This window comes from Micromys minutus (assembly GCF_963924665.1).
Source record: "Micromys minutus genome assembly, chromosome: 1".
NCBI classification, from domain to species: Eukaryota; Metazoa; Chordata; class Mammalia; order Rodentia; family Muridae; genus Micromys; species Micromys minutus.
The window spans coordinates 28,243,469-28,270,637 of NC_137969.1; the positions used below are offsets into that span (position 1 = coordinate 28,243,469).

Here is a 27,169-nt window from a genome sequence, read left to right on the forward strand (position 1 = left end):
AGATGTGCTATTTGGGGGCTGTAGACAGTATTAATCATAGTAAAAAACGCATTAAAAAATGGGAAATCAGGAGACTAGAGATGAATCTCAGTGGGGAAGCATCTGCCCAGCATGTGGGCCACCACGGATTCCATCCTGCACTGAGAAGTGCAGGAAGCAGGCTGGGGGTGGACGGACTGAGGACTTCATATACAGGATGACAGTCTACTAGTTCATGATGCTCCAGACATAACAGCACTACAGACAGCTCCACTACCTCAGACTGTGCTTCCAGCCCCATGGCTGCTTGATTCAAGGTATCATACAGTGACAGATGACTCCGTCCACAAAAGGGGTAAATGGCAGCTTGGATCCAGTTTTGAATAAATCTGTACTGGCCTACACTGATTACATTTGGAGATAATAAACATGCATGACTTTTATGGCAATAAAGCCGCTGCATTTACATATGCAAAAGCAGCCAGTGACTGTTATTCTGACTTACTGAAGAATAAAATGACCCTCTGTCCCTCCCGTGCTGCCACCTTGCTGCCCACAGCACACGCCAAGTGAGCTACCTTTCCAAATAGAGGCTCTTCAAGTTGTGTGAGCAGCTCTCTGACCACCCACTCTTCCCTTTTCCAGCCCGTCTGCCTTCTGGTACCTCGCCTCCGTCAAGCTGGCCGAGGCCCAGAGGCGGTGAGGAATGATCTGTGGGGAGGCTGTGTTTCCAACAGGAGCCTGACTGATTCAGCCAACTGGAGCCAGGGGTGGAGAAATACCCGGTTCCTAGTTCTAACCTTGACATTAAGGAGTGCTGAACCTGGCACTGTACAACCTTGTGTCCTTTGTTACATTTAACTCTTACAGAACCCCACATCACAGATGCAGAAACAGGGTACAAAGTATGAGAGGAAGTGAATGTCATGGATAGTTCTGCCTGAGAACACAGGGACCTGTCTCCAGTCCTATAAGTAGCCTACTTGAGGCTCACACACAAAGTTGCCCTCCAGAGGCTTTGTGAATGGGAACATTTGTCCCCCAAGTCTTAAAACACCTATGCTTGACTGTGCACAATAGTGCCTCTAACCCAGTACAACAGCGTGGCAGAGGGCAGGCAGATCTCTGTGAGCTTGAGGCTAGCCTGGTATGGTGGTTTGAATATGCCTGGCCTCGGGAGTGGGACTATTAGGAGGTGTGGTCTTGTTGGAGTAGGTGTGTCACTGTGGGGTGGGCTTCCAGACCCTCATCCTAGCTGGCTGGAAGACAGCAGTGTTTTCCTGTTTGCTTTTGGAACAAGATGTAGAACTCTGGGCTCCTCCTGCACTATGTCTGCCTGGACATTGCCATGCTCCCACCTTGATGATAATGGACTGAACCTCTAAACCTGTCAGCCAGCCCCAGTTAAATGTTGTCCTTTATAAGAGTTACCCTGGTCATGGTGTCTGCTCACAGCATCGGAAACTCAAAGATACCTTTTCTATAGCCCCAGGACAGCCAGGGGTACAAAGTAAGATCTTGTCACAAAACAAAACAACAACCCCCCCCCCAAAATGCCACACTTCCCTGAATGCTCATACTCTTCCCCCCACCCCTTCTCTGTGTAGTGCTGGCTGTCCTGGAACTCACTGTGCAGACCAGGCTAGCCTCTGCCCTTAAGTGTGGAGATTAAAGGTTGGTCCATCACATTCTTCACCATTTCCAGCCCCACATTTCCTCTATGATGGAGTTTAAAGATTGTCGGTGTTACAGTTTCCTGTCTAGCTCAAGTTTAATGGACAGAGCCCAGTCTTCTGTTTTGGTATGTGTTAGTTTGTGTGCACCTGTGCACATTGTTAGAGAGGGAGAGAGAATGTGTGTGTGAGTGTGTGTGTGTGTGTGTGTGTGTGTGAGTGTGTGTACAGATGTGTGCATGTGCACTTGTGTATACATGCAGAGGCCAGTGGAGGAGATCAGGTGTTCTCTCCCACTTTCTGCCTTATTCCTGTAGAGATCTCTTCCTGAAGTTGAAGCTAGGCTGGCAGCCAGCAAGTACCATTAATCCTCCTGCCTCCACTCCCCTCAGTGCTGGGTTACAGGAACGTGTAAAACTATGCCTGGCTGGCTCTGGCATGGGTACTAGGCACCCGAGTTATCCTGTTTGCTTAGCAAGTAGTCTGACTACATCCCCAGTCTGAATCTCTCTGAGGATCATTTTATTGTCCAGTCTGGCCTTGAACTCATGGCAATTTTCCTGCTTCAGTCTCCTGAGTATTGAGATTGTGGATAAGAGCAATGCTTTTAAATGCTTTTTTTTTTTTTTTTTTTTTTTGAGATAGAGTCTCACTATGTAACTGTAGCTAGCTCAAACTCATGATGCTCCTTAGCCTTGCACATGCTGGGATTACAGAAATGCGCTACCACACCAAGATTCTGACCCTGTAGTTTCTAAGGAAACCTGGTAGACACCTGTTTCCATGTCTATACAGAAACTCTACCTGTGAACTGTGAGTCCCACAGGGTAGCTGGGTCAGCTCAAGTCTCGTATGCTGACCCTGACCTGGTTCCCTAAGGCTGCTGGCCTCCAAAAACCAATACAGCCTCTGAGGGATATACAAGGGACAAGACAGAGATGGGACAGAGCAGCACCTCAGAGAACGTCTCCTCAGTGTTCCCTCCTGGTTCTCCTTAGTGTCCAAGGTGCTGAGCATGAGAGTGTGTCCAGTGCTCTGCATGTGGGGAGATAGCCGGGTATCTAGCCGTAACTGGTCCAGGCGCTGGGGGACAGGGTCATGTTCAATCAGCAGCTGAAGTGTCTGGCTTGTCTGGTTAATCGCATCCTCCACCTGTGCCAACAGCAAGGTAAGGTCAGTTTCCACAAGCCGTCCTACCTGAAGCTGCCTATTGCCCACCCAAACAGTCTAAGCACAGTGTAGCCAACATTTAACTTGCCTAGAGGTAGCCTCTGGCTGCCAGAGGTCATTCAATGCTTCTGTCTGGCACCTTGCTACCTTCCCACCTGGCAACCCATCTCTTCTGCCCTGGAAATCTGTTAGGTTGACCGAGAAAGCCACTGGCTGTCACAGGCTCAGTGTTAAGATTGGTTGGTATGGGTAAATAGCCAGCCAGATCTTTCAGGGGACCTGCTCTATGCACCAGGCCCACAGACAGACTAGACACACACTGTACCTCTTCTACTCGGAGAGTGCGGACAGGGGTCCCATTGATCTCCAAGATACGGTCCCCAGGATGGATGGCATTTCGGTTGTTGGGACTAATGTGCATCCGGTTGACCCTAGAGATGGACAAGAGTTAAGGCAGGACGAAAGCATTCTAAAAACCCAGCTGGCCTCTTGTACAGGGACAGCTCACCAGGTACCCAGTCCCCAGTGGCCACATGCTGGAGGCCACCTACACTAAAATGTAGTACCCACCCCAGGATGCTTCCTCTCAGGGAAGGGCACTATCACTGACCTATTGGCCTAAGCCAGAAACCTGGACATTGTCCCCATTTGGAGTTCCCTCAAGTCCCTCCCTTCTCCCCTCAACCCCCACCCACCTCTGAGAATCCTGCCTTCTCTCCATCACCATAGTTACCAACATCTCTCTCCTGGATCGCCCAGGAGCCTTCTAACAGGTCTATATCTCTGACCTTTCCTCTCTCCTATCTAACCTCCACCCCAGTGGTCCTTCTGGTTATATTATCTTGATGCTTAACAGACCTCCTGGACTTTCACAGTCAGGTCCTCCATATTAACAGCCGCTCAGGCTACTCTCTGAATGTACACCAAACGATCAGACACTCACCTCTAGAGGTATCTGGTCTCCTTCTGCACAATTTCCTCTCCTTATTTAATGAAGCTATAGAACAGATCTCACCTCCTCCTGAATTCTTAATCCTAATGACCTCTCACCCGCACTGTAAGATCCAGCCTCACAGTATTTACAGGGAGGGCTCTCTCTCTCTCTTCAGCCACCACAAAGTGAGCAGCTTTGTCACATGCTCCCTGTCATGATGCTGTGCCTCAACATGATGCTGTGCCCAAGGAAAAAAAATGAAGCCTAGTATTTTATGGATGTAGTCTCACCTCTAATCTTTGAATGAGACCAAAAGTAAGATCTTACTCTCTCTGGTGCCTATTGTCTTCATTCTCCATTCATAAATGCAACCGATAAAACAATAACTAACTTCCTATTAATGGCAGACCCTTGTATACAGTACAGAACAAGACAAAGGAGGCCCTTCTGGAGTTCATGTTGGAGTCTTAGGATTTCTATTGTGGGACTGGAGAGGTGGCTCACTGGTTAAGAGCACGACTGCTCTTCCAGAGGTTCTGAGTTCAATTCCTAGCAACCACATGGTGGCTCACAACCATCTGTAATGGGATCAGATGCCTTCTTCTGGTGTGTCTGAAGACAGCCACAGGATACTTATATATAACAAATAAATAAATCTTTAAAAAAAAGGATTTCTAATGCTCGGAGGAGACCCATGACCACACTGATTCTTATTAAAAAAAATTTTAAGTGGGGATGGTTTATAGTTCAGGTTTAGTTCATTATTGTTAAGACAGGAAGCATGGCAATACACTGGCAGACATGGCACTAGAGAGGGGTAGCTGAGAGTTCTACATCTAGATCTGAAGTCAGTAGGGAGAGTAACCTTGAGCCTGAAACGTCAAAGTCCACCCCCAGTGACATTCTTCCTCCTATAGGGCCATGCCTCCTAATGCCACTCCCTAAGCTTTAAATACATTCAATATGTATTCAAATATATAAGCCTCTGGGGTCAATCTTATTCAAACCACCTCAGGTGGGGAGGGCAGATGATAGTCAAGCTAATACACATTAATCAGCCCAGATAAGTTCTAGGAGCAGACATGAAACCTGATGTCTGAAAAGTTGGGAAGGCAGCCTTAAGAGGGAAGCAACTTGGGCAGAAGAAACACGAAGAGCCAGAGTCAGGAGAAAGGTGGTGGTGAGGACAGAGAAGTTCTATGACCTGAGCCCTGTGAGGATTCCCTGTGGGCTCTGACCATGAGCCTCTGCTGCAAGGTTCTAACAACACTTACTCTTTCACTTGCACGGTGGTGGCATAGTTAGAAGAGGCCCTTTCCACAGACACGGAGAAGCCACGTCTGCACTCGGTGGTGGCAGGCATGGAGATAAGCGTGACAGAGTAGGGCAGCTGGTCCTGGACAGACTCCGTAGACAGTCTTTCAAACATGGGCGCCAGCACCACCTCGTTGTGGCACTTTCCGCTGAGGAGAGGGGCACAAAGGGAGCTGAGATCCTGCAGGTCTGCCCGGGAGTCCTCCAGCAACCACTGTATCTATCATGTGGCTTGAAGCAGCAGCCCCAGTCTCGCCACAACTGTCTTTGCTACAAGTCTTGATGGGCTGTCCAAAGGGAGGAGTCTAGGACTTGGGTGACAAGCTGGGGCAGCAGCAGAGAAAATACTGGGAAGAACCCTGGCCTGGAGGTGAGATGGACCGCGCTTTCTTGCTCTGCCTGACTCACGGTAAGAACCTTGTCCCGGCCTCTGGGCCTCAGCTGCCTTCTTTTGTTAGCTGGGTAGGGGGATGTCTTTCCTAAGAGGGCACCTCGCAGCCATTTCCTCCTTCTGAGAGGACTACGGGGCAGAGTGACGCTGTCTAGCAGCTCTCCTAGCACACCACCCCAGTTGCCTTCGCCCCACTCACACTGCTCATGTCCCACTTTCCTAGCCGCTATTACTGCGAAGGACACGCAGGGCACATCTTACCAGTAGAGCGTAGCATGCTGCACCAGGGCGTATGCATCCCCATCCTCAATAATCACCTTGCAACTCATGCAGGCAAAGCACTCTGGGTGGTACTTAAACTCCCCAGCCACCTGTGAGCATAGAGAAACACCACGGAGGGAAGGAGTTACCACTTTTGTTAGAGTGGACAGGATTAATGGCGGGTGTGACGCCCATCATGGATGTGCTGACACCATCCACCAAAATCCACTCTTTCCAAGAACAGAGCTGTAGGTCTGGCCAAATTCCAGCCTTTCAGTCCCAGTTGTAGAGCGTCCATGGATGTGACAGGGGGATGTCTCCTGCCATTTCTAACAACACAGAAAGCTGTTGGTCTCAGACATAAGGACATGTCCCCAAAGTAGTGGCTCCTACCACAGAGGCTCACCGTCCCTCCAGCACAGGGCTGGCTAGTTGTTCATGCTTGAGTCTCATTATATACACAGGCAGCAGAACCTGTCTCTGCCAGCCCATTCTGGCTCCTGCCACCCGATTCTCTGGTCAGGACCTAGGTACATCCTCCTTTCAACCTGTCACAGTGTCCTTCAGGTTTCATCTCACTGTGCTGTTCTCTGCCATCCACCCACCCACACGCAATAGTGTACTAAAGTCCTTGAGGGTGTAACAGACACTACTGCCGATCTGTCGTATGAACTCCCTGGAGAAGCTGGCTCTGGAAGCGGGGCTGCCCGCTCCCACTTTAGACCTAAGCTTGTTTGTCTCAAAGTGTTTTCCAAGAGCCCTTTGCCTGGGGGTGGGCTTGATCTCCTGGTTTTGACACAGTGGGGGGGGGGAAGGGATATTGGTAACATAGCCAACCAGGAAAAACTGTGTCCTTGAGAACGGGAGGGGAAATCACTCCGCAGAGGTCACCATTGTTTATGTCACGATATAAAAATGCCCACAGTAGGGGTTTTATAGAGGTTGGAAATTCAGCCACTGATAGTCATCCATGGAAAGAAGGCTCAGTCAGACTGTCAACTTTCTGTCAGCTTCTGCTGGATGCTGTGAGCACCTGGTTAGATGCTCCTTTCTTTTACTTAGAGGCATCACGGAAGGGGATGCTCTACTTCTCTAGGACTCTCTCTATCAGGGACGGCAGCGGGCTTCCTCACTGGGGTACTGCAGTTGCTCTGCTGGATTGTTTGTGAGCCTCTGATCTGACGAGGCCGCCTGGGTGTCTGCTAGAACGCAGGATGCCTGACACGATGGTGTTTGTCAGGGTCTGCTGCAGCCCACCAGCTGCTACACACTCCTGCATCTACTTTTGCTTGTCACACACGTAATAAACTCACTCGCTGGGAACCAAAGTCACAGCTCCCACAGAGAGGCCTCTGGACCAGAAGGACGGCTAGACCTGTCTTTAGCAATGGCTCAGTAGACTCCTATGGTTGAATGACGACATCATCTTTCTGATGAGAAGATGATGATGATGACTGCCCATGGGGAACTGGAAGGATTACCAGTGGACAGAGGGGCAGAGGGGCAGGCTCACCATGGCCGGTCCTGTCATCAGCAGGGAGCACCCATGGCAGAATTCTCCAAATTTGGCCCAGTAGTCCTTGTGACAGTACAGCTTCCCATCCTTCTCATAGTACCAGTTGGTGAGGGATTCTTGGCATTCTGAACACCTGCAAGGCCAGAAAAGGAATATTATTGGATCGCCAGAAGAGGCCGCACAGGTGGTCCTTGGCTCCCAGTTTAATGACAAAATGGGCAGGCCTCTCTTCTTCCAAAGACAGGATGGAGCAAAGCCACAGCATAGTGGCCTCCCAAGGAAAACTGCTTCTGAACAAACAGAACTGCAGAAACCAGCTGTGCTGTTGCCTGCCTCTGGGAGCAGGGGATTTGGGACCTGGAGCCCACCAAGAAGCTTCTACGACCCAAGAAACCTCCCCTAGAAAAATGCACATATAACTTACGTGTGGGGTGTGCATACATCCCTCAAGTACATGTTTCATGGATCAAAAACAAACAAAAAACTGAAACCTCAGGCTGAAGAGATGACTCAGTGGTTAAGAGCACTGACTGCTCTTCCAGAGGTCCTGAGTTCAAATCTCAGCAACCACATGTGGCTCTCAACCATCTGTAGTGGGATATGATGCCCTCTTCTGGTGTGTCTGAAGACAGATATAGTGTATTTATACATAAAATAAATGTTTTTTTTAAAGATTTATTTATTTATTATATATAATACAGACACACCAGAAGAGGGCATCATATCCCACTACAGATGGTTGTGAGCCACCATGTGGTTGCTGAGATTTGAACTCAGGACCTCTGGAAGAGCAGTCAGTGCTCTTAACAGCTGAGCCATCTCTCCAGCCCCAAATAAATATGTTTAAAAAAAAATCTCAATCACCCCACCTCAAAATCCAGTCACCACAGCACTGTGAAGGTGTTCTTGAGGAAAAATGAAAACCAACCAAACAAAAAAGCTACATATAGAGAAGTTGTCAGGCTCGGCATTGAGAACATGCGCTTCCCTCGCAGAGCACGAGTCCTATACTCGTGCATGAGGAAAGAGCTGAACTGGCAGGGTTATAACGGAATGAGAAGCCAGGGGTAGAAAGCCCATAAGCTGGAGTGGGTTAGGGTAGGGGTGGGTTGAGAAGAGCTGAGAACCAAAGATGGTTGTGATACTAAGTGAGCCTGGAGGCCGGTGTGCACTCTGGTAGTCTAACAGGGACCACAGTTAGCCATTTGTTCTCAGTTTCTTTTGGACCTGACATATATACATTAAATTGTTTAAGATTTATTACTTTTATGTTTATTGGTGTTTTGCCTGCATGAATGTCTATGTGAGGGCATCAGATTCCCTGGGACGGGTGTGTGCTGCCACGTGGTGCTGGGAACTGAACTCAGGTCCTCTACAAGAGCAACAAGTGTTTTTTTAACCACTGAGCAATTTCTCCAACCCCAAGAAAACAAAATCTTTTTAAAAAGTTGTTTTTATTTTTTAAAATGTTCCGGTAAATTCAGCATGTGGGTGTGGTGGTTTGAATAAGAATGGGCCCCATAGGCTCATGTGTTTGAAGACTTAGTCACCAGACTGGAGCTCTTTGAAAGGATTAGAAGGATTAGGAGGTGTGTCCTTGTTGGAGAAAATGTGTCACTGGAGGTGGACTTTGAGATTTCAAAAGCTTAAGCCAGGTCCAGTGTCTCTCTTCCACCTGGGGACCAGGATGTAGCTCTCAGCCACACTGCTCCAGACACAGAGAGCTTAAAAGTTATTTACTATTGGGTTCATATATACGGTGTGTGTGTCATGAGCGCCAACATGCTCTCCACCATGATGATAATAATGGACAAAGTCTCTGAAATTTTAAGCAACCCCCCAGTTAAATGTTTTCTTTTATGAGAAGGTGGTATTTCTTCTCAGCAATAGAACACTATTAAGACAGTGGGCTGAATAAAGTAGGCCTCAAAAACACTTGTAGCCCCAGGGCAGACTCCAACTCTCGATCCTCCTGCCTCTACATTGTGATAAGTTTGGCCTCCACAGCTCGACCATTGTTCATAGTTTTTCTCTCTCCTTTGCTGAGATCCCTCTATAATTCTTCACTATGTTGGTCAAACTGGCCTCAAACTACTAGGCAGAATTAGAAAACACCTATTTAATTGGAGTTATAAATACCAAAGTAGAATACACACACACAATTTTTAATTTTGTGTAATTAGAGTTGTTCTCTCTCTTGCTGACAATTTAAAGCTTTTTCTATAGTTTATTATAACTGTTTTCATTTAAGTCAGCACCACAGTATAAATACCTTTTTTATTCTAAAGACTATTTCATGTGTGCCTGGAGCCCATGGGGGTGAAGGTATAGGATCTCCTGGAGGGAGACAGACAGTGCTGAGCAGTCAGGTGGTACTGGGAACAGAAACCAGTTCCTCAACAAGACCTGTGAGTGCTCAGAACTGCTGAGCCATCACTCCAGCCCTGACAGAGACAAAGAGCTTTAAAAAAAACAAAACAAAACAAACCAACCCAAAACCTTTTAGCATGATTTCTACTGATGTGTGAGCTGCAAAGGATAACATTCATAATAATCGATACATTTTTTTGCCGAGATTGCAAATATCAGGGGGAAAGTGGGTGGGGCTGGAGAAAGCCTAGAAAGACACAGTAAACCAATAAATATCCCAACCCTGGATTCAACTTTAGACTGAAAATAGAAATTGCTATGAGCAACAATTGTGGTAACAATTGGTCAAATTTCAATTTATATTACAATTTGATTATGAAATTTGTTAGTCCCACCCCTCGAGTTTTGTTTTTTTGTTTTTTTAAGACAAGGTTTCTCTATGTAGCCTTGGCTATCCTGGCTTGGTAGACCAGGCTGGCCTTATAAATTGGCTTGCTTCTGCCTCTCAAGTATTGGATTAAAGGTGTCTATGCCTGGTAAAATTTGTTACTTCTCTTAGCCTTAAGAGTAAAAGTTGTCACCTTGTTGGAGATTTCCACTTTTCAGTCAGTTGAGTTGTACTGTCAACCTGCACCGGAACAGGTGGCCACTATCTCCTACCAGCTGTGCTGAGCCTACCAGCACACACAGCTAAGATCCAGCTCCTTGACCACCTAGCCAATGAACCTCATTCCTTTTAGTCAGACTCTTTTTTTTTTTTTTTTTTTTTTTTTAAATTGAGTTAGGTCTTACTATGTTGTCCAGGCTGGGTCCTGTTGGGATTCTGTAAACCCCACCCCTCAATTACCCAGCAGTAGCCATGTATGCTCCGCCCCAGTGACCTGATACTATAAAAGGGGCTGCTTGCCCCCTCCTCTCTCTTGGCCTCTCTTGCCTTCTAGCTCTCTTGCTCTCCTAACCCTATCCCTCTTCTTCCCCTTCCCTCCCCCACCTCCACCCAGGGGAAAGGGATTCCCAACATGGACCCCCCAGAGGCATCTCCCTTGCCCCCAGGCCTCGCCACACCTCCATGGGCCATATGCCCCCCACTCTCTTCATTCTTCCTCTAACAGGTCCAGGATCAAGAGATCTTTCTGCGTCACCTCTCAAGCAGCAGGACTGTAGGTCTCTACACCTATGCAAGTAGACTGCCTATTGTAATTGGCAAAGGATTTCTGACCAACACCAGCTACATTCTTGCTTCTCAGAGGTCACACGGGTAGCCCCTCTGTAGAGCTCCTAGCCCTGTCACTTAATAATTATGCCTGGGTAAGGTATTATATTTTACTTCTCTGATCAATTCATCATCTCTAGACAGATTGCTATGCAATTTAATAAGATACTATGTATAGACGTACAGACAGCTTATGTAAAAGGCTCATTACAGCTGGAACATGATATTCACTGCAATTAAAGGTGATGGCTCATGTGTCATTGGATAGACACTGCACTAATTAGGTAGCTTTCAACAACTTATGTTTATCTTTATTTTTATTGGTCAGTCTTTCTGTGTATCTCTGGCTGTCCTGTAACTGCCTCTGTAGACCAGGCTGCCGTCCAACTCAAGAGATTCTCCTGCCTCTGCTTCCTAGTGCTGGGACTAAAGGTGTATGCCGCCATGCCAGGCCTTGTTATTGTTTGCTTGTTAATTTTGAGATCAATGTTCACTCTGTAGCACAGGCTAGTCCCCGAGCTCACAGCAATCCTCTTGCCTCAACTTCCCACTAGACCCAGCTTGGACAAGTTCTCTTAGGGACTTTTTTAAGGCAAGGTCTAACTAGAGCCCTGGCTGGCCAGTAACTCAAGAGATATGGTATTAAGGGCATTCACTACCATGCCTGGCTTTCTCAGAAGCCTGGTAAACCAGATGTAAAAACAGCATCCCACTATAAACAGCCAATGATGGGGTCCTGCTCCAGGGTCCAGCAGGGCAGAGATTATTGCATGAAACCACAACTGGTTAAAATGCAGGGTTCCCAAGCCCAGTCGTAGCTAATGCATCTACAACCTGACTCCTGCAGCTCAGGCTCAGGGGTCACAGCCCAACCTCAGACAGAAAGACTAGAGGATCCAGAGGAACACAGGAAACTTGATGTGAAATTGTGTCTCCTAGAAATGTCAGAGAAGCTATTCCCACAAAGTCTCACCAACATGGCTGCCTAAATAAGAACCACACCAATATAGAAAGAAGAAAGCTCACACAGGGCTTCATCCCTAGACAAAGGCAACTATGGAATACTAAAAGTGGGAGAAAGTCTCCCTAGCTGGCTATGGAATATCAAATGACCAGCTCTGCAAACCTATAGATTACAAGTAACACTGTAACATTATACTGACTGAGCAGGTTCTATTTTTATGTTATGAAAAAAAAAAGTAACAATAATTAAAAGAAAAAGAGGCCATGAATTTGAAAGAAGAAGGTGGAATATGGAAGGGGTTAGAAGAAAGGAAAAAATGATGTAGTTATATTATAATTTCAAAAAAAAATTAAATGTAGTCCAGGACAGCCAAGGTTAGAGAGAGAGGGGGGAAGAGAGAGAGAGAGAGAGAGAGAGAGAGAGAGAGAGAGAGAGAGAGAGAGAGAGAGCATGCATCCCTGTCTTAAAAAAATACCAGGCATCCTTTTAATCCTAGCTCTAAGGAGGCAAAAGCAGGCAGATCTCTGTGAGTTTGAGGCCAGCCTGGTCTATGAAGCAGGTTCTAGGACAGCCAGGGCTACACAAAAATACCCTGTCTAAGAAACTATGAATATATACATACAACCATAAATCAATTAACAAGAAAACCCCAAAAAGATCCAGCTAGAATGAGAACCAAGTAAGTTAATGTACGTACACAAAAACATTTCCCAATGAAGGCCGGCGTTGTATTAACTTGTTAGGCAATACAGAGATGTGAGACAGATACAAGGTGCCCTACATCAGCTTCTAGAAGATCTAAACCAAGCCGAATCATGTAAGGTGAGAGGCCACTCGGTGCTGCTATTCCTGAGTGTAATGCTTACGTGGGAGTTAGGGGTGGGCTGAGGCAGCTGTGGAAAGCTGCCATGCTAGGGCTAGAGAAGCCCCGGAACATGGAACACCCAACTGCCGTGGGTGCTGTTTCGAGTCTGTGGCCTTTCTGATTATTTATGGGTGCTGTCACCATCTTATGCCACAGCAGGCTCTTGGGAGCTGGGTGTGGTACACTGTATGTGGATAGGATGGGCCTAGAGTGTGATGAGCTCTAATTTAGGAGAGAGCTACATTCAAGCGCCTAATGCTACATGCTCTACATCCTTCTGTGGGCTCAGTTTCTTTATGAAATGATGGGCACATTCTCTCCAGAAGATCTGAGGTTTCAACCTCAGTACCACCGTTTGCCCCACCCCCACCCCGCGCCTGATCTTTGTTTTTCATTTGTGAACTGGTAACGTGGTCACAAACTCTCGGGGTGGCCATGCTGGTTCTGAGTGACTGTGGGACTAATTTTGGGTAGGTGGCACTCAGAGTGAGGCTTCCTTCTTGCCTCCTACCTGCTGACTTAATGCTCTTGGATAAGTTTCCTTCTCTTCCCTCAGATTGTGAAGTCCTCGAAAGTAGAGGCAGGATCCTGTTTCCTCTTGGTACACTGAGCATCCAAGCCTAGGGCTGGCAGGGAAGGCCTTCATTGGATGCTTTTAAACTGAAAATGGGGCACAAGTGTTGAGAACCATAAGCCCAGGTGGGAGAACAAGGATTCTCTGTCATGAGGTGCAGGCATATCCGTGCCCAGCTGCAGGCCTGGGTTCTCTTACACCCTCACAATGGTATGTGTGCCACCTCAGGCCATGGAAGCACCAGAACACACCCTCCTTTCTACTGCCAATATCCTGCTTTTGTTCATTGCAAGTAGCTTTCGCCAGGCAAGGGAACGGGCAGAGAGACAAGTGTAGGCTTGCAGGAGATAGTCACACCAGCCTGCTGGGACGCACACCTGGCTGGTGGTATCACTGCTCACACCATGTGTATGGAACGCCTGTGTATCCCCTGCCACAGGTACCTCTGAGTACAGCCCAGTGAGCAGCTGACAGAACCAGCTGACGGTCCCTTAAGCTGTTTTTGCCAATAAACACAACAGGCCTCTCAGGCCACTGGAGAATTTAAAGTGCTAACTCAGGCATTAGCCATCTCTGTAGCAGCAGACCTCAGTGGCACAGCGTGTCTTAACTGTCAGGCTACAGGATGCTTGTCTCCGATAATGGAGAGACTGGAACCATGACAGTTCATATTTGAGTGTTAACCCTTCACGATGCTTCTCCTTCAGCTCAAATGGTTAATGTAACCAGCACCAGTAGCTCTTCGTCCATTTACCCAGTGTTCTCCAGTAGTGGTGTGTGTTAAAGAATCTAAATCCCTGGGGATCCATCCCATATGCAGCCACCAAACCCAAGCACTATTACTGATGCCAAGTAGTGCTTACTGGCAGGAACCTGATATGGATGCCTCCTCAGAGGCTCTCCCAGAACCATACTGATACAGAGGAGGATGCTTGCAGCTAACCATTTGACTGAATACAGGGACTCCAACAAAGAAGCTAGAGAAAGGACTGAAGGAGCTGAAAGGGTCTGCAACCCCATGGGAAGAACAAAATGATCAACTAACCAAAACCTCCACAGCTCCCAGGGAATAAAACACCAACCAATGAGTTTACATGGAAGACCCATGGCTCCAGGTGCATATGCAGCAGAGGACAGCATTTTCTAACATCAATGGGAGGAGAGAGAGAGGCCTTTGGTCCAACAAAGGCTTGTTTTCCCAGTGTTAGGGGAACGCCAAGGTGTTGAGGTGGGAGAGGGTGGTTGGGAGAGGGAGCACCTTCATGGAGGCAATGGGAGAGGGAGGGTGGATGGGATTAGAAAAAGGGGATAACTTCTGAAATGTAAATACAGAGAATATCCAATTTTAAAAAAAATCTTAAATATCTAAATCTACTGTGGAAGTGAGGTACCATTCAAAAATGTCCTTCCTCAGATTCTCAGAAGCCATGGCACTTTATTTTCCTCTGGCTTTTCATTTTTGGAAGCTTCAAATGAAAGTCCTCAAATAGCTGCAGTCCCCAAAGCACCCAGCTAGGAGGTAGTAGTGGTGGGTCAGAAACCAGGGCTCAGTGTGGTCCTTTGTCTTCGGACAGGAGAGACACACAAGAGGCCACATACACAAGCTGTACCTCAGGACAGCGTTTGACCAGTTCTCCTGATACACTGCAGTGACCTGGGCAAAGACGGTTCCTGAGTCTGCAGACAGCGTATCAACAAACAGCTGAGCTGAAGGGAGCTGTGGAAATGACAGCAGGTGAAAAGCCCCGTGCGAGGCCCACAGCAGGTAACCAGGAGTGTTCATTTCCTTTTCCTCCAATCTGGGAACAGCAAGAGCAAATGCAGACTGACCCTCTTCCTTCCCATGCCCAGGGGAATATGGGTCTGCTTCATACCTAGAACTAGGAAGCAGGCCTCTCAAGAGAAAAGGAAGGCCCTAAAGTGAATTTTCCACAGAGCCTTAGCAGTCGGGACCTTTACTGTGCTCTACAACATGTAAGAACCAAAGGCAAGATGAAGTGCTGAGAGAAGCCGAGTGATAGAGGCTCCACCTCCACACACCTCCTAATTCCTCAGACCAGTGTTCACCGGTAAGAGCTCTACCCTCTGAATGAGAGTCATGCACACCAAAGCACAGCTCTCCTATGTTCTGGCAAAGACTGGGTTGGATGCTCCCCTTACTTAAATCTAAGCAGCTGTGGCTACTACTGTTGGCCTCTTTCTGAGTCTGGAGTAGGCTGAGAAGGAGAGAAAGAAGCTACGTGGCCTTAGAGTTCCACGAAGTAGGGGTTCCAATCGTCCTCCATAGATCACAAGAGTAGGCACGATAGGGGCTAGAAACTCACATTACGACCACACACCCCTCTACTGCGTCTTCCTACCGACTCTATGGATTGAAGTAGTCTGCCAAACTGTAATTCTTGTGGAGTATGTTATTATGCTGTTCTTACAAAACTAACCAGACCTGTAACAAGCTTAGTGATAGAGAGGACACATGCAGCTCTGGTGGAGGGCCAGTGGGGGCGGGGCTGGCTGACAGTTCATGTAATCTGCAGAGCTCACAGGGGGCTTCCTCTGTCTAAGAGGGGAAGGAACCAAAGTGTGTATGCCTCAGAGTAGCCAAGCAAGCTAATGCTGGAAACCATTCACCTGATCTAGCCTCTCACAGGGCTGGAAGGAAGCTGCAAGAGTTAGAGAGGCTATTTGCTAAGACGAACAGTTTTCTTTTCAAACACGGACTGCTTTATAATGCAAAGTTGTGCTTGTCTTTTCTCAAGAGATAACATCCAAACCAATCTCATCTAACTCTAGTTGGACACGGAGGGAGATTGTATAAAACGAGTTCCTTTAAAGATGAAGAACACACGTCACTCTCTGGGAACATGACTCAGTGACAAGAGTCCCTGCTGATAAATGTGTAAAGCTATGGCTTCACCAGCACCGGAAAGCCCACTCCCTCATTTACCTCTCCGTAGTAAACTTCAATTTGAGATGTTTCCTTATTTGGCAGTACCTGAGATTGCACCGTGCCGCTCACACCCGTGACAGGCAGACAGGACAATGTACCCTCTGCTAGAGTGGGGCTTGCTAGGCAGAGGGGCGTACAGGGCGCAGAAATGACATCCTTCATTCCTGTCTCCTCCTCTCCCCATCACATGGTCACGCCTGATCATGTCCCACGGAATCTGGTTGCGTCACCTTTCTTGCAACCACATCCCTAGAACTTACGGACTTTACTCCTCCAGAGGCCCGCGGGTCAAGGACTTAGCTTGTTTGACAGAGTCCAGGAAGGGCTCTGGTTCAGGAGCCCACAAACCCTAATCCCTGTTACAGAGGAGCACATGATGAAGGAGGGGGCTGATGGGAGGCAGCTTTATGACCAGGTAGTGGTTTAGCCTGGAAGCTTGAGAAGGAGAGTTCAGGCAGCCCCTCCCCCGGGGCACAGAGTCCTGTGTGCTTCAGCTGTAGCTTCAGGAATGGAGCCTCTCATGTAGGAGAGGGCAGAGGGGCCACTGCAAGTCAATGCCCTTTGATCCCAGCTGGGCAAACAGGGCCTGGAGAATGGAGGTGAGGTCATCAGGTTTCCCAGAGAGGTTGGCGTATAACAAGACAAAGGACTGTTGGTCCCGGGAGGCCCTGGGGACCTGGCTCTCAAAAGTTCATTACCTGCCCTAGCTCCAGAGAAGTGTCATGGACACACAAATTAAAAGGCGCAGACTGTTCCTGCTCACTAAAGGAACAGCCCTTCCCCCCAGATGCCTTCCCAGGGTTTAGAGGAACAAGGGGGACCTGAATAAGTCACTGTCGTAACACTTGGCATCTGGATCCTGCATGGTAAAATCGACCTCATGAACTCAAGACCGACTTTTCTCAACCCAGAAAACAAAAAATAAAAATGATCTTCACTATATCTGGCAAACTATCCTTTTCTTGCTCTGACAGGGCAGAAAGAAAGCAAAGCTGAGAAGAGGTATGGGAGATGTGTACACAGGGAGCTGCAGCCCCATGAAGGATAAGAGACTCCAGGACCCAAACAAGCCAGCTAAGGGGACCGCATGTTGCCGCTGTTGAGTCTGGTCGCTTCATCAGTAAGACGGGGTTACATAATATCTTTAGGTTTGATGGATGAAAAGCGCTAGGCAGGAGGGCTACTGTAGTCAGTATCTAGGCCCAGTCCCATCTGAGTCTCCAAAGGGCCCAGCCACTCACTGAAACCTCTGCCCAGGGACAGCCACAGATTACTATCCTAATAGTGAGGTTCGGCCACAAAGCTGGGGTGGGGAAGAAAAAGTCAAGCAGAACTACTGGTGAAGGGGAGGCAGTCCTCAGAAAAACAGGTTTCTCCCAAAGAATCAAAACAAGCCCCACCCCAGGCAGGAATGGCTCCATTCAGAAGGGACCCAGAGGGCCAGAAACCCCCTGGGGAGTTTCTCTTGAAGGTGGGGTGGGGCCGAGAGCAAAGACAGACAGGTCAGGGAAAGAAAGTTTCCACGCCTCCCCATGAAAGGCCTCACAGAGAGCCCCTATAGATGCACATATCTGGGGGCTGACCCAGAAACTTCACTCATCTGGGAGCTGAGGAACCCGTCAAAGCCGCGGCAAATAAGCCATTAAGAGGACATGTATACAGTGCCTACTGTGTACCAGGCTACCCACACCCAGGCCTTGCCAGCTTTTAGTTTGGCAAAACCTGCCCATCCTGCTTGTTGGGACAAATTCCTGGGCAGGCAGCAAGGCCTGTAGGTAAGACACGTGAGCGTCACAGAATGGCACCCCATTTGTGCTTTCTCCACACACAGTAACACCAAGGTGTGTTTTGTTAGGAAGGGGAGCCTGGGTCCTTCACCTCACCGTTTTCATGACACCCGAGTGCCCTTTTCCAAGCTGCTTCTAAATAAGCTCTTCTGGTAAAACGAGGACTAAGCGAGGTCAGAGGAGAACAAGGAAGACTTTGGCCTTCCCCTCAGGGACTATGAGTGGGGATGAAGGGGAGGTCTGGGAGACCAACTCACCTAAAAGAGTCTCTGGAGGTGAAGTAAGCCGGGACAGACAAGTAACTCCCCATCTTCTTCCCACACCAGATAAACAGGCTCAGCTGCAAACCCGTCTGGGAGTGCCTCAGGCTGGCTGCAGACCGCCACCATGACAGGCGGGTTCCCGGCACCTTTGGTTAGAGCCGGCCGCCCGGTGCTCACCTCTGCCTCCGAAGCAGCAGGAGAGGGAGGATTCCAGGCCCCTGGCTCCTTGGCAGATTCCCGCAGGGGCACATGACTGGTGTGTCTCCTTCCCGGTTCTCCGGAGCTCCGTGGCCCCCAGGGACTCCGGGAGAAGTGCCTCTCTTCAGAGGCTAGAGACACACGGGCATTCTGGGGAAGGGGCCGGTGACTAGCTAAAAATGAGATGCTGCTGTCAAGTTAGTCCCGTCCTTCAGTCCCACCCACCCTGAATGAGGGAGGGAGGAAGAGGAGGAGCTCGGGCCGAATCGAGGTGTGTGGTTGGAGCAGCTGTTAGGAAACAGACCTCGCAGCAAGGGGTGGAGCCGGAGCGGGAGCGAGGCTGCAGGCAAGCGCCACAGACAATAACTGGAGCTTGCTGTGCGTCCACCGCACAGCTCCGGGCAGGCAGCGCAGGGGGGCCAACACATCAGAGTCCAAATGTCACCAGCCCGAAGAGCTGCCTACAAGCCGCTAACTCTGCCGAGAGGTGAGAAGCACAAGATGACCGCTTTGGCAGAGATACACCTACAGGAAGGGGGACCCTCCAGCAGAGGAGGCTGCTCCCTAGAAACATCCATCTCTGTTCGCTTCTGGTGTTGGGACTCCTATTCATCCACTCCCTCTGCCTGGTCTGGGGGACAGCCTCAAGAGACTGGCTACTTCCAGTCTGGGGCAGTGCTGTGCTGCTGCTGAGGAAACGGGGCCCAGAGTATTTATCTTTGTGTGACTCAAATGATAAGTAAACTAATTCCTCTAAGGTGGAATTATGCCCACTTTATATTCTAGGAAAGTGAAGTGCCAAGAGATTAAGTGACTCACTGATGACCAAAGTGGCAAGGCTGGGGCAGCCGGCATCATGTGTCCTTTTACTGGTTCCCATAAGCCATCCACTCCTCCCAGAAAGCAGTGCCCTTTCTCCCTCAGTACTAGCTAGAGGGCTAGAGTTTATTGCTAGCTTGACCCAACCTCAGAGCCTCCTGAGAAAGGGAACCCTCAACTGAATGACCTGTCAGACTGTTCTGTGGCAGTCTGTGAGGAACTGTCTGGGCCGGTGGTTGATGAGGGAGGGTCCAGCAGGTGGGGCTGGGCTATATAAGAAAGCTGGTGGCCAGGTGTGGTGGCCAACACTTTTAATCCCAGTAGATGGGAGATCATGGCAGGCAAGTCTCTGAATTGAATGTCAGTGAGGGCTATATAGCAAGATCCTGTCTTCCTTCATCTCTCTCTCTCTCTTTTTTTTCCTCTAAGTAGCGCTAGATGTCCAGGAATTCAGGAGATTCACCTGTTTCTGCTCCCACAAGTGCCAGGATTAAAGGTGCACACCCCACCCCCCAGCAAGACCTGTCTTTTTCTTTAACAGGAAAAGAAAAGCTAGCAGAAAATGAGCTAGAGCAAGTAGTAACCAGCCTTCCTGCATGGCTTCAGCTCCAGGCTCTTTGGGCTCCTTCCCTGACTCTCTCAGTGATGGTCTCTTACCTGCGAGTGTAAGCTGAAATAAATCCTTCCCGAGTTGCTTTTGGTCATGGTGTTTATTACAGCAACAGAGAGGAAACTACGAGAGTGTCTGATGGTAACCGTGTGTCCTGAGAACCCAGCAGGTGGAGGAGATAATGACCTAGGCCTAGGAGAGTCCAGGCCCAGATATGTGGAATGGAGCATACCCGCAGGGCCCTAGGGGTGGGCTGACCAAACTCCCAGTCCACAGGGTTATACTGGAAGAGATGAGGGACCCGCCCCCCTCCCTGACCTTGATGGACAGGGGGTTGTGACACAGGCTGTTTCCCACCAGGTATACTACACACCTCCCCACTAGAAAAAGCTGAAGTCATCCATCAGTTGCTGTCACTGTAAAGTGTGACAGAAAGTCCACAGCAAGAGTGACTCATGGGTTACAAAGGAATATTCTCTCTTCTTCAGCTGGGCACAGAGACCATGAGTGTGATGAGTGTGTGGTGTGTCCCAGACCCTCAACTGCTCACCACCGATCTGCTAGCATTTTAAAACTGCCTTTGTTCAGCATACATGTTGTACCCACTGAACAGATGTCAAAACCAAGGTCCGAGGGGGTTGTTGACAGCTTAGCGAGAGACATCTGGTCAACACTGAAGATGGGAAGATGGATTTCTACCTCGGTAAGAATGCCTCCATAGCAGCGGTCCGAACTGTTTCTGTAAAGGTTCAGGGGACAAATACCTTAGGTTCATATAGACCCTGTCACAGCTACGCAATATCTCAACCACCACAGCATCCTCAGTAAAATAAACAAATAGATCTGGCTATGTTTCAATAAAACTTTGTGGACACTGATATAATTCTCATGAGTCATGAAATTGTTTTTGGCCTTTTTATTTGTTTATCCCATCAACCATTTAAAAATGTAAAAATCGGGGCTGGACAGATGGCTCAATGGTCAACAAAAACAGAGCACTGACTGTTTTTCCAAAGGTCCTGAGTTTAATTCCCAGCATCCACATGGTGACTCACAACCATTTGTAATGAGATCTGATGACCTCTTCTGGTGTGCAAATGTACATACAGGCAAAATACCCATATACATAAATAAATAAATCTTTTTAAAAATGTAAAAAAAAAAAAAAAATCAAAGGCCGTACAGAAACTTGGTTTCAAAGTGGCTGTAAGTGCTGGGTGTGCTTTCCTGGCAGAGACAGGTCCATCTCTGTTAGTTTCTGTTAGTCTGAAAGCAAACGGATGGATCCAGTTCCAGGCCAGCCAGGCTGCACAGTATATTCTGTACTGAATGCTAAATTCAGGTCTGTCCACTGCATCCAGCTCCAGAGGCACAGGAGTGAGTGCTGGGTGGCACTTAGCCTGCACCTCAACTGCTACAACACTGTGTGTGAATGACATTTAACCCCCACAGTGCTGTAGCCCCCTCAGACCCTTTTCTTTGCAGAGGAAGGAACTGAGGTTCAGAGAGGTTACCTGAAGTCATCTCACTGAACAAACAAGATGGGAAGCCAGGATTTGAACCTGGCTTTTAAGTTAGACAGCATAAGCTGTGTTCTACCATGCTGTTCTGGGGAGTGCGGCCTGGGCCTAGAGCCAGACTGTCTGGGTTTGAATGCAACAATGCACTACCCTTAAGCCCTTGGCACTGAGTCTGGAACACATTAAGAGTTGATAAATGTTAGCTGTTAATATCATTAAGACTACTGTTCAACTTCTGTGCTAGCTATGCAGCCCTTAGAAAACTCCTGCCTGTCTGGGCTTTGGGTTAGGTCTCTAAACAGCTTCCAGCGTCAACATTTTTCATTCCTATGAGGTGCCGGTGGGCTCCCGGTTTTCCTTGGGTCTCAAGCTGAGCTTGAATCTCTTGAGCCAGCCTTGAAGGAATCAGGATCTTGGCTGGGGGCCATGCAAGAGCCACAGAGGAAGGGAGGTAACAGAAAACACCGAGGGGATGGCCACAGCCTGGCTGGCTGCAAGCTCTCCCAGGATAGAGCCCAGAAGTACTTATGCTCCCCTGTAATTCGATCAGGCAAGGAGGGAGCCCCTGTTTAAATCTGGAACTAGCATCTAATTGCGTCCTTTGATTTCCATCTGATGAACGGAGTGTAGATGGAAGCACAGAACAGAGCCCGGGAGCCCCTGAGCATAACTCCTTTTGACATTTCACACAGCTCTGCTGCTCCAGTGGCTTCGGGCAGCAGTGAGTCGGTGTCTAGGAATGCAGGCAGGAGGCTGCAGGCTTTCCCTTCCCACTCTTCTTACAAGGGATTTGGTGGGTGGACCAGTGGGGGACTAATAAGAGGATTTCAGTGCCATGTGAGTGCCTCCCCCTGGAAGCAATGCAGTCATCTCTCCACGTTCTGAGCTGAAGTGCAAGCCCCTCCCAGGTGGGATCTATCTGACCCTCATAAGTCTGGCTTTCAGGAGGCGCCTTTAAAGATTGATCACCATATGTAGGGAACGTTACCCTGTGCTATTCCTTCAAGCCAACTTCAAAGGGTCCAAACGCTCAGAACCTGGAGGTGAAAAGTCACACTGTGGGTAGATTTTTCCCTTCTGCCCCAGGAAAGAGAGCCGCTCAGACAGGTCCAACAGCCACACGCCCCAAGGCCACTGCAGGGACCCTGGGGCTGGCAATTATAGCTAGGATGAATTAGCAAGATGGCACTAATCTCTGGTACACTTCGAAAGCTGGAAACAGTCAGAACCGGGCAACACTCCAGGGTGCCTGCATTTGGGACAGGTTGGAGAACAGCATTCAGAGATGAGAGCCCCAAGTGATCATCCTTGAGAGCCCTGCTGAGTGAATGAATCACCCTATCCTCAGCCTGGACAAAAGATCGGAAGCACAGGGACCTGTGTTTGCTGCACGAGGCCCTCTGTTGGTGAGGAGGACTCCACACAGGGAAAGGGTGCAGTTTGCTGTCTAAAGACGACACTGGGAACTTGAGCATGCTGGGCAAACACTCCACCGCTGGGTTGTCTATCTGTATCTCTCTTTTAATGAAAAATTTAAATTTTGAAACAGGAGCTTACATAGGCAGGCTGGCCTTGAACTTGTGATCCTCCTGCCTCAGCCTTCTAGATAAATACAACTACAGGTGCGTACTATCACAGCTGTATGGGGACCTGCCTCTGACTCCTTGCTGCTTAGCACAGCCATTCCTTCAATAGACTACCTCTCTGGCCTTTGCTCCTCCTCTCGCCAGGTCACTTTCTAGATTTTGGAAGTGCCTAGAACACTTAAGGATTACAGGACAGTTTTATGTCAACTTGATTCAGGCTAAAGTTATCAGAGGAGGGAGCCTCAATTAAAAAGATTCCTCCATAAGCAGGTGTGGTTAGCACATGACTTTAATCCCAGCACTCAGGAGGCAAGTGAGCCTCTGAATTCAAGGTCAGCCTGGTTTATAAAGTGAGGTCAAGGACAGCCAAGGCTACACAGAGAAACCCTGTCTCAAAAAACAAAAACAAGCTAAGAAACAAAATTAAATTAAATTAAAAAGAAAAGAGAAAATAAAGAAGATGCATCCATAGGATCAGGCTATAGGTAAGCCTGTAGGGCATTATCTTAACTGGTTATTAATGGGGGAGGGCCCAGCCCACTGTGGGTGGGACCCTTCCTGGGCTGGTGGTCCTGGGTTCTATAAGAAAAACAAGCTAAGCAAGCAAGCCATGGGGAGCAAACCAGTAAGTAACACCCCTCCAGTTTTCTGTTCTGGCTTCCTTCAGTGATGGACTATGATGTGGGAGTGTAAATCAAATAAACCCCTTTCTTTCCAACTTAATCTTTGGTCAGGGTGTCATCACAGCAGTAGAAACCCTAACTAGGACGCCAGAGGACTCCCTGCTTGCTTATCTGCTTCCCGTTTAGAATTGTGCTTTAAGAGGCAGGGACAAGGCAGCATGTGCTTTCATCCCTTAACACAGTGCTTCACCTTCTCAGAATCCCTTAGCACTCCCTTCCCACGAGTGCATGCACGTGTACGTGTGCGAATGCACTCACACACACATGCACACACGCATACCCCAGTGTTGCCATCCCACAAAAGCATGGGACCTGAGGCTGTTGCTTTAATTATCCCACCGGATAGGCTGCTTTGACCATATCCTGCCCTGACCACATCTGGCTTCCCTCAGTTGCTCCAAACCTCTGCTATTCGCTCCTCTCGAGCCTCCTATGCCTTCATCTGTCACCACGCCTATGTCTTCTCTTTTCTCTCGCCCAATTATAACGGAGCTCATTCTCTTCTATGAAGGGCTTCCTTGACATGTTCCCAAGCCCATCACATACATGCAAGGTTCTGTGTCCATGCCTGTCCACTGCCATATCAAACTACAAGAGGGTACAGACAGACATGGAAGGAAAGTCATTAGACCTTGGGTGTCACTGCCATTCTCCAGGTTCTCTAGAGCCACAACAGTGGCTGCATCACTGTCGCTCCCTTCCAGGGTATGAGAATGATTTTCTCGTACTAATAATCGGGACACCGCATATAACGGGGTGGCGCTATTGAACATTTTGGGGCTTGCCATTCCTAATTTCAACGGACATTCTAACCAGAAGCCAAGCCACACTCTCTTTTCTTCCCGTGACAGCTGATTGGCATGGTGTCTTAGTCAGGGCTGAAGCCAGGCTCACTCAGCCTGGGCAGTATAACCGAGCTCCATTACCTTTCCCCAAAAGACGAGTGCTCTAGAAGTTGTGGGCTTTAGTCTTCAGACTAGAGAACACGGAGTCCACGAGACAGACACAGAGGTAAGCTCGGCATGCATGCACACATTCTCATTAAATTTATCACTTAAAGGGCTGTGGCATCCTTTTGTTTGTTTGTTTGAATGCAGGGTTTCTCTGTGTAGCCCTGGCTGTCCAGGAACTCACTCTGTAGACCAGGCTGGCCTTGAACTCAGTAATCTGACTGCCTCCAACAGCTGTTGTATATTTGCCACTTAGTCACCGTTGGGATCTTTCAAGGTGTGGTTGAGGAAAAGCTATCCTGGATTCCACTGGGAAAACCAAGATATCCCTGGCACCTCCCAGCCACACAGCACCAGCGTTTCTGAGGGTGAGGGAAAAAATCAGAACTTTATATTATTATCTCCTTTTCGTTGTTATTTTAAGACAGGGTCTCTCTGTATAACTCTAGTTGGCCTTGAACTTACTCTGTTGAACAAATTTGGAGCTCTACCTGCCTCTGCCTCCTGAGTTCTGGGATTTTAAGACAGTACCACCAGCAGCAGCTGGTTATAGACAAAGGTCTTATTCTATTGTCCATTCAGAGGAAAAGTTCTTGCCCGGGGGAATGCTGCACAGCAGAGATGATGAGGGTGCACATGGGAAGGACTTTATTCAAGTTCTCTAAGACGTCATTCCACAAAGGCACCATTCACCCTGACGGCTCCCTTCTAGGCCGTCCGCTACACTGTGGGCACAGAGGTGGATTAGATATCGTCCCATCCTTGGAAAACTATACTTGAAGACTGCAGCTGGGTGTGCAAACAAATACCGACAGGGATATAGCTCAAGTATGAGGAAGATAACAAGGAGGGCAGAAAAAACTCTCCTCTGATTGGTGGGGATGGGGGGAGGGATGGGGCTCTTCCAGAGGCGACCTTGTATCAGCTGACCAAGGAGGCTGATTGCCAGGCTGACAAGAGGCTCCGAGCTTGAAGGAACAACATAACCCTGAGCATATCCATCAGTTTCACTGTAGCCCACATGTAAGCAGTGACCACAGAGGAAGCAGGGATGATGAGGAGTGCTAGACCACTGTATACCATGCTAGGACAATTGAGCAATTAAAGACACAGGCAACGGAGGGCTATTTATCAGAAGTACTGAAGCAAGCAGGGGCTCTCAATGGCTAGGAAGTAAAGTCGGAGACACCAAGGACAATACATTCTCAGGTGCTGGCTTAGCTCAAGTCTACAGCTAGCTGTGTTACATTCACACCAAGTCTGTTTGCCAACCACTGTTCACCACCTGTAGAATGGGTGGCCTTTGTCCTGAGGCCACGTCTCTACGGACCTGCTCATTTTAACCGCTAAATTTATTAAGAATCAGATGGTAGTTCCTGTAGATTATCGAGAACTGTTGTTTTGTAATGCTAATGCTAGACATTCAAGGGGCCAGGTGTGGTTTAGTGGTGGAATGTTTGCCTAGCACCCCCATGAGGTCTTGGGGAGATCCGCTGTACAGAAAACAAAACCGGCACAAGAACAGGGCGGGAGAGATGACTCGGTAGCTAAGATCACCTGTGGCTCTTGCAGAGCATCTGGGTTTGAATCCCAGCACAAAATCCAACTGTAACTCTTGTTCCAGGAGATCTGTGCCTTTTCTGGTCTCTGCAGGCAGCAGGCGTGCACACGATGCAGACATACACCCATGCATATTACTTAGCTGTAGCCTGCAGAACTGGACTGACAGACAGTTGTAGCTGTTGGGAACTGAACCAAACCCAGATCTTCTACAGGAGCCATGAGTGACCTTAACCACAGAGCCATCACTCCAGCCCCTACTTAAAAACCTCACAAAATGACAACGTTTGCCATTCAGTATCAGAACCTTCATTCCCAACGTTTTCTGACTGTACTGAGAGGAAGAAATCTGTACTGGCTGGTTTTGTGTCAACTTGAAACAAGCTAGATAGAGTTAATCACAGAAAAAGGACCCTCCCTTGAGGAAATGCCTCCATGAGATCCAACTGTAAGGCATTTTCTCAACTGGTGATGGGGGTGGGGGTGGGCAGCCCATTGTGGGTGGTGCCGTCCCTGGGCTGGTAGACCTGGGTTCTATAAGAAAGCAGCTGAGCAAGGCAGGGGAAACAAGCCAGTAAGTGACATCCCTCCATGGCCTCTGCATCAGCTCCTGCTTCCTGACCTGCTGGAGTTCCAGTCCTGACTTCCTTTGGTGATGAACAGCAATGTGGAAGTGTAAGCTGAATAAACCCTTTCCTCCCCAACTAGCTTCTTGATCATGATATTTGTGCAGGAATAGAAACCCTGACCAAGACAAAATCCTTTTGCCATACCACCAACACATCTCTGAGGCGATGCCTGCAGAGCCATTTGAAGACCTGAGATCTTTCCCTGGTTGACAATAGCTTACTGTGTGATTTCAGTCAAGCCTTTAAATCTCTCTATGCTTCGGTTTCTTCCCTGATAAAAGGATTAAGAAAACAATTCCACACCCGTTAGGCCAATGCTAAAATAAGCAATGGTGTTCAGAAGTAGGTGGGCTGGCTAGTCACCCACAGACCTGTTTATGGCTGGTATCTTGG

General features: G+C 48.5%; 1 protein-coding gene across 2 annotated transcripts in view; it reads right to left on the reverse strand.

The window, feature by feature from the left end:
• LIMK2 (LIM domain kinase 2) overlaps positions 1 to 27,169 on the reverse strand; it is a 62,080-nt gene that overhangs the window by 10,051 nt on the left and 24,860 nt on the right. The window contains exons 1-6 of one of the 2 annotated variants that reach the window (XM_080920792.1): positions 18,216 to 18,573; positions 7,236 to 7,371; positions 5,723 to 5,832; positions 5,031 to 5,219; positions 3,148 to 3,253; positions 2,608 to 2,804 (exon numbers count right to left, since the gene is read on the reverse strand). In XM_080920792.1, the coding sequence (XP_080776918.1) occupies positions 2,608 to 2,804; positions 3,148 to 3,253; positions 5,031 to 5,219; positions 5,723 to 5,832; positions 7,236 to 7,371; positions 18,216 to 18,268 (791 nt within the window). In that variant the 5' untranslated portion in view covers positions 18,269 to 18,573. Of the gene's footprint in view, positions 1 to 2,607; positions 2,805 to 3,147; positions 3,254 to 5,030; positions 5,220 to 5,722; positions 5,833 to 7,235; positions 7,372 to 18,215; positions 18,574 to 27,169 lie in introns of those variants that run through there. The other variant, XM_080920793.1, reaches the window with a different exon arrangement.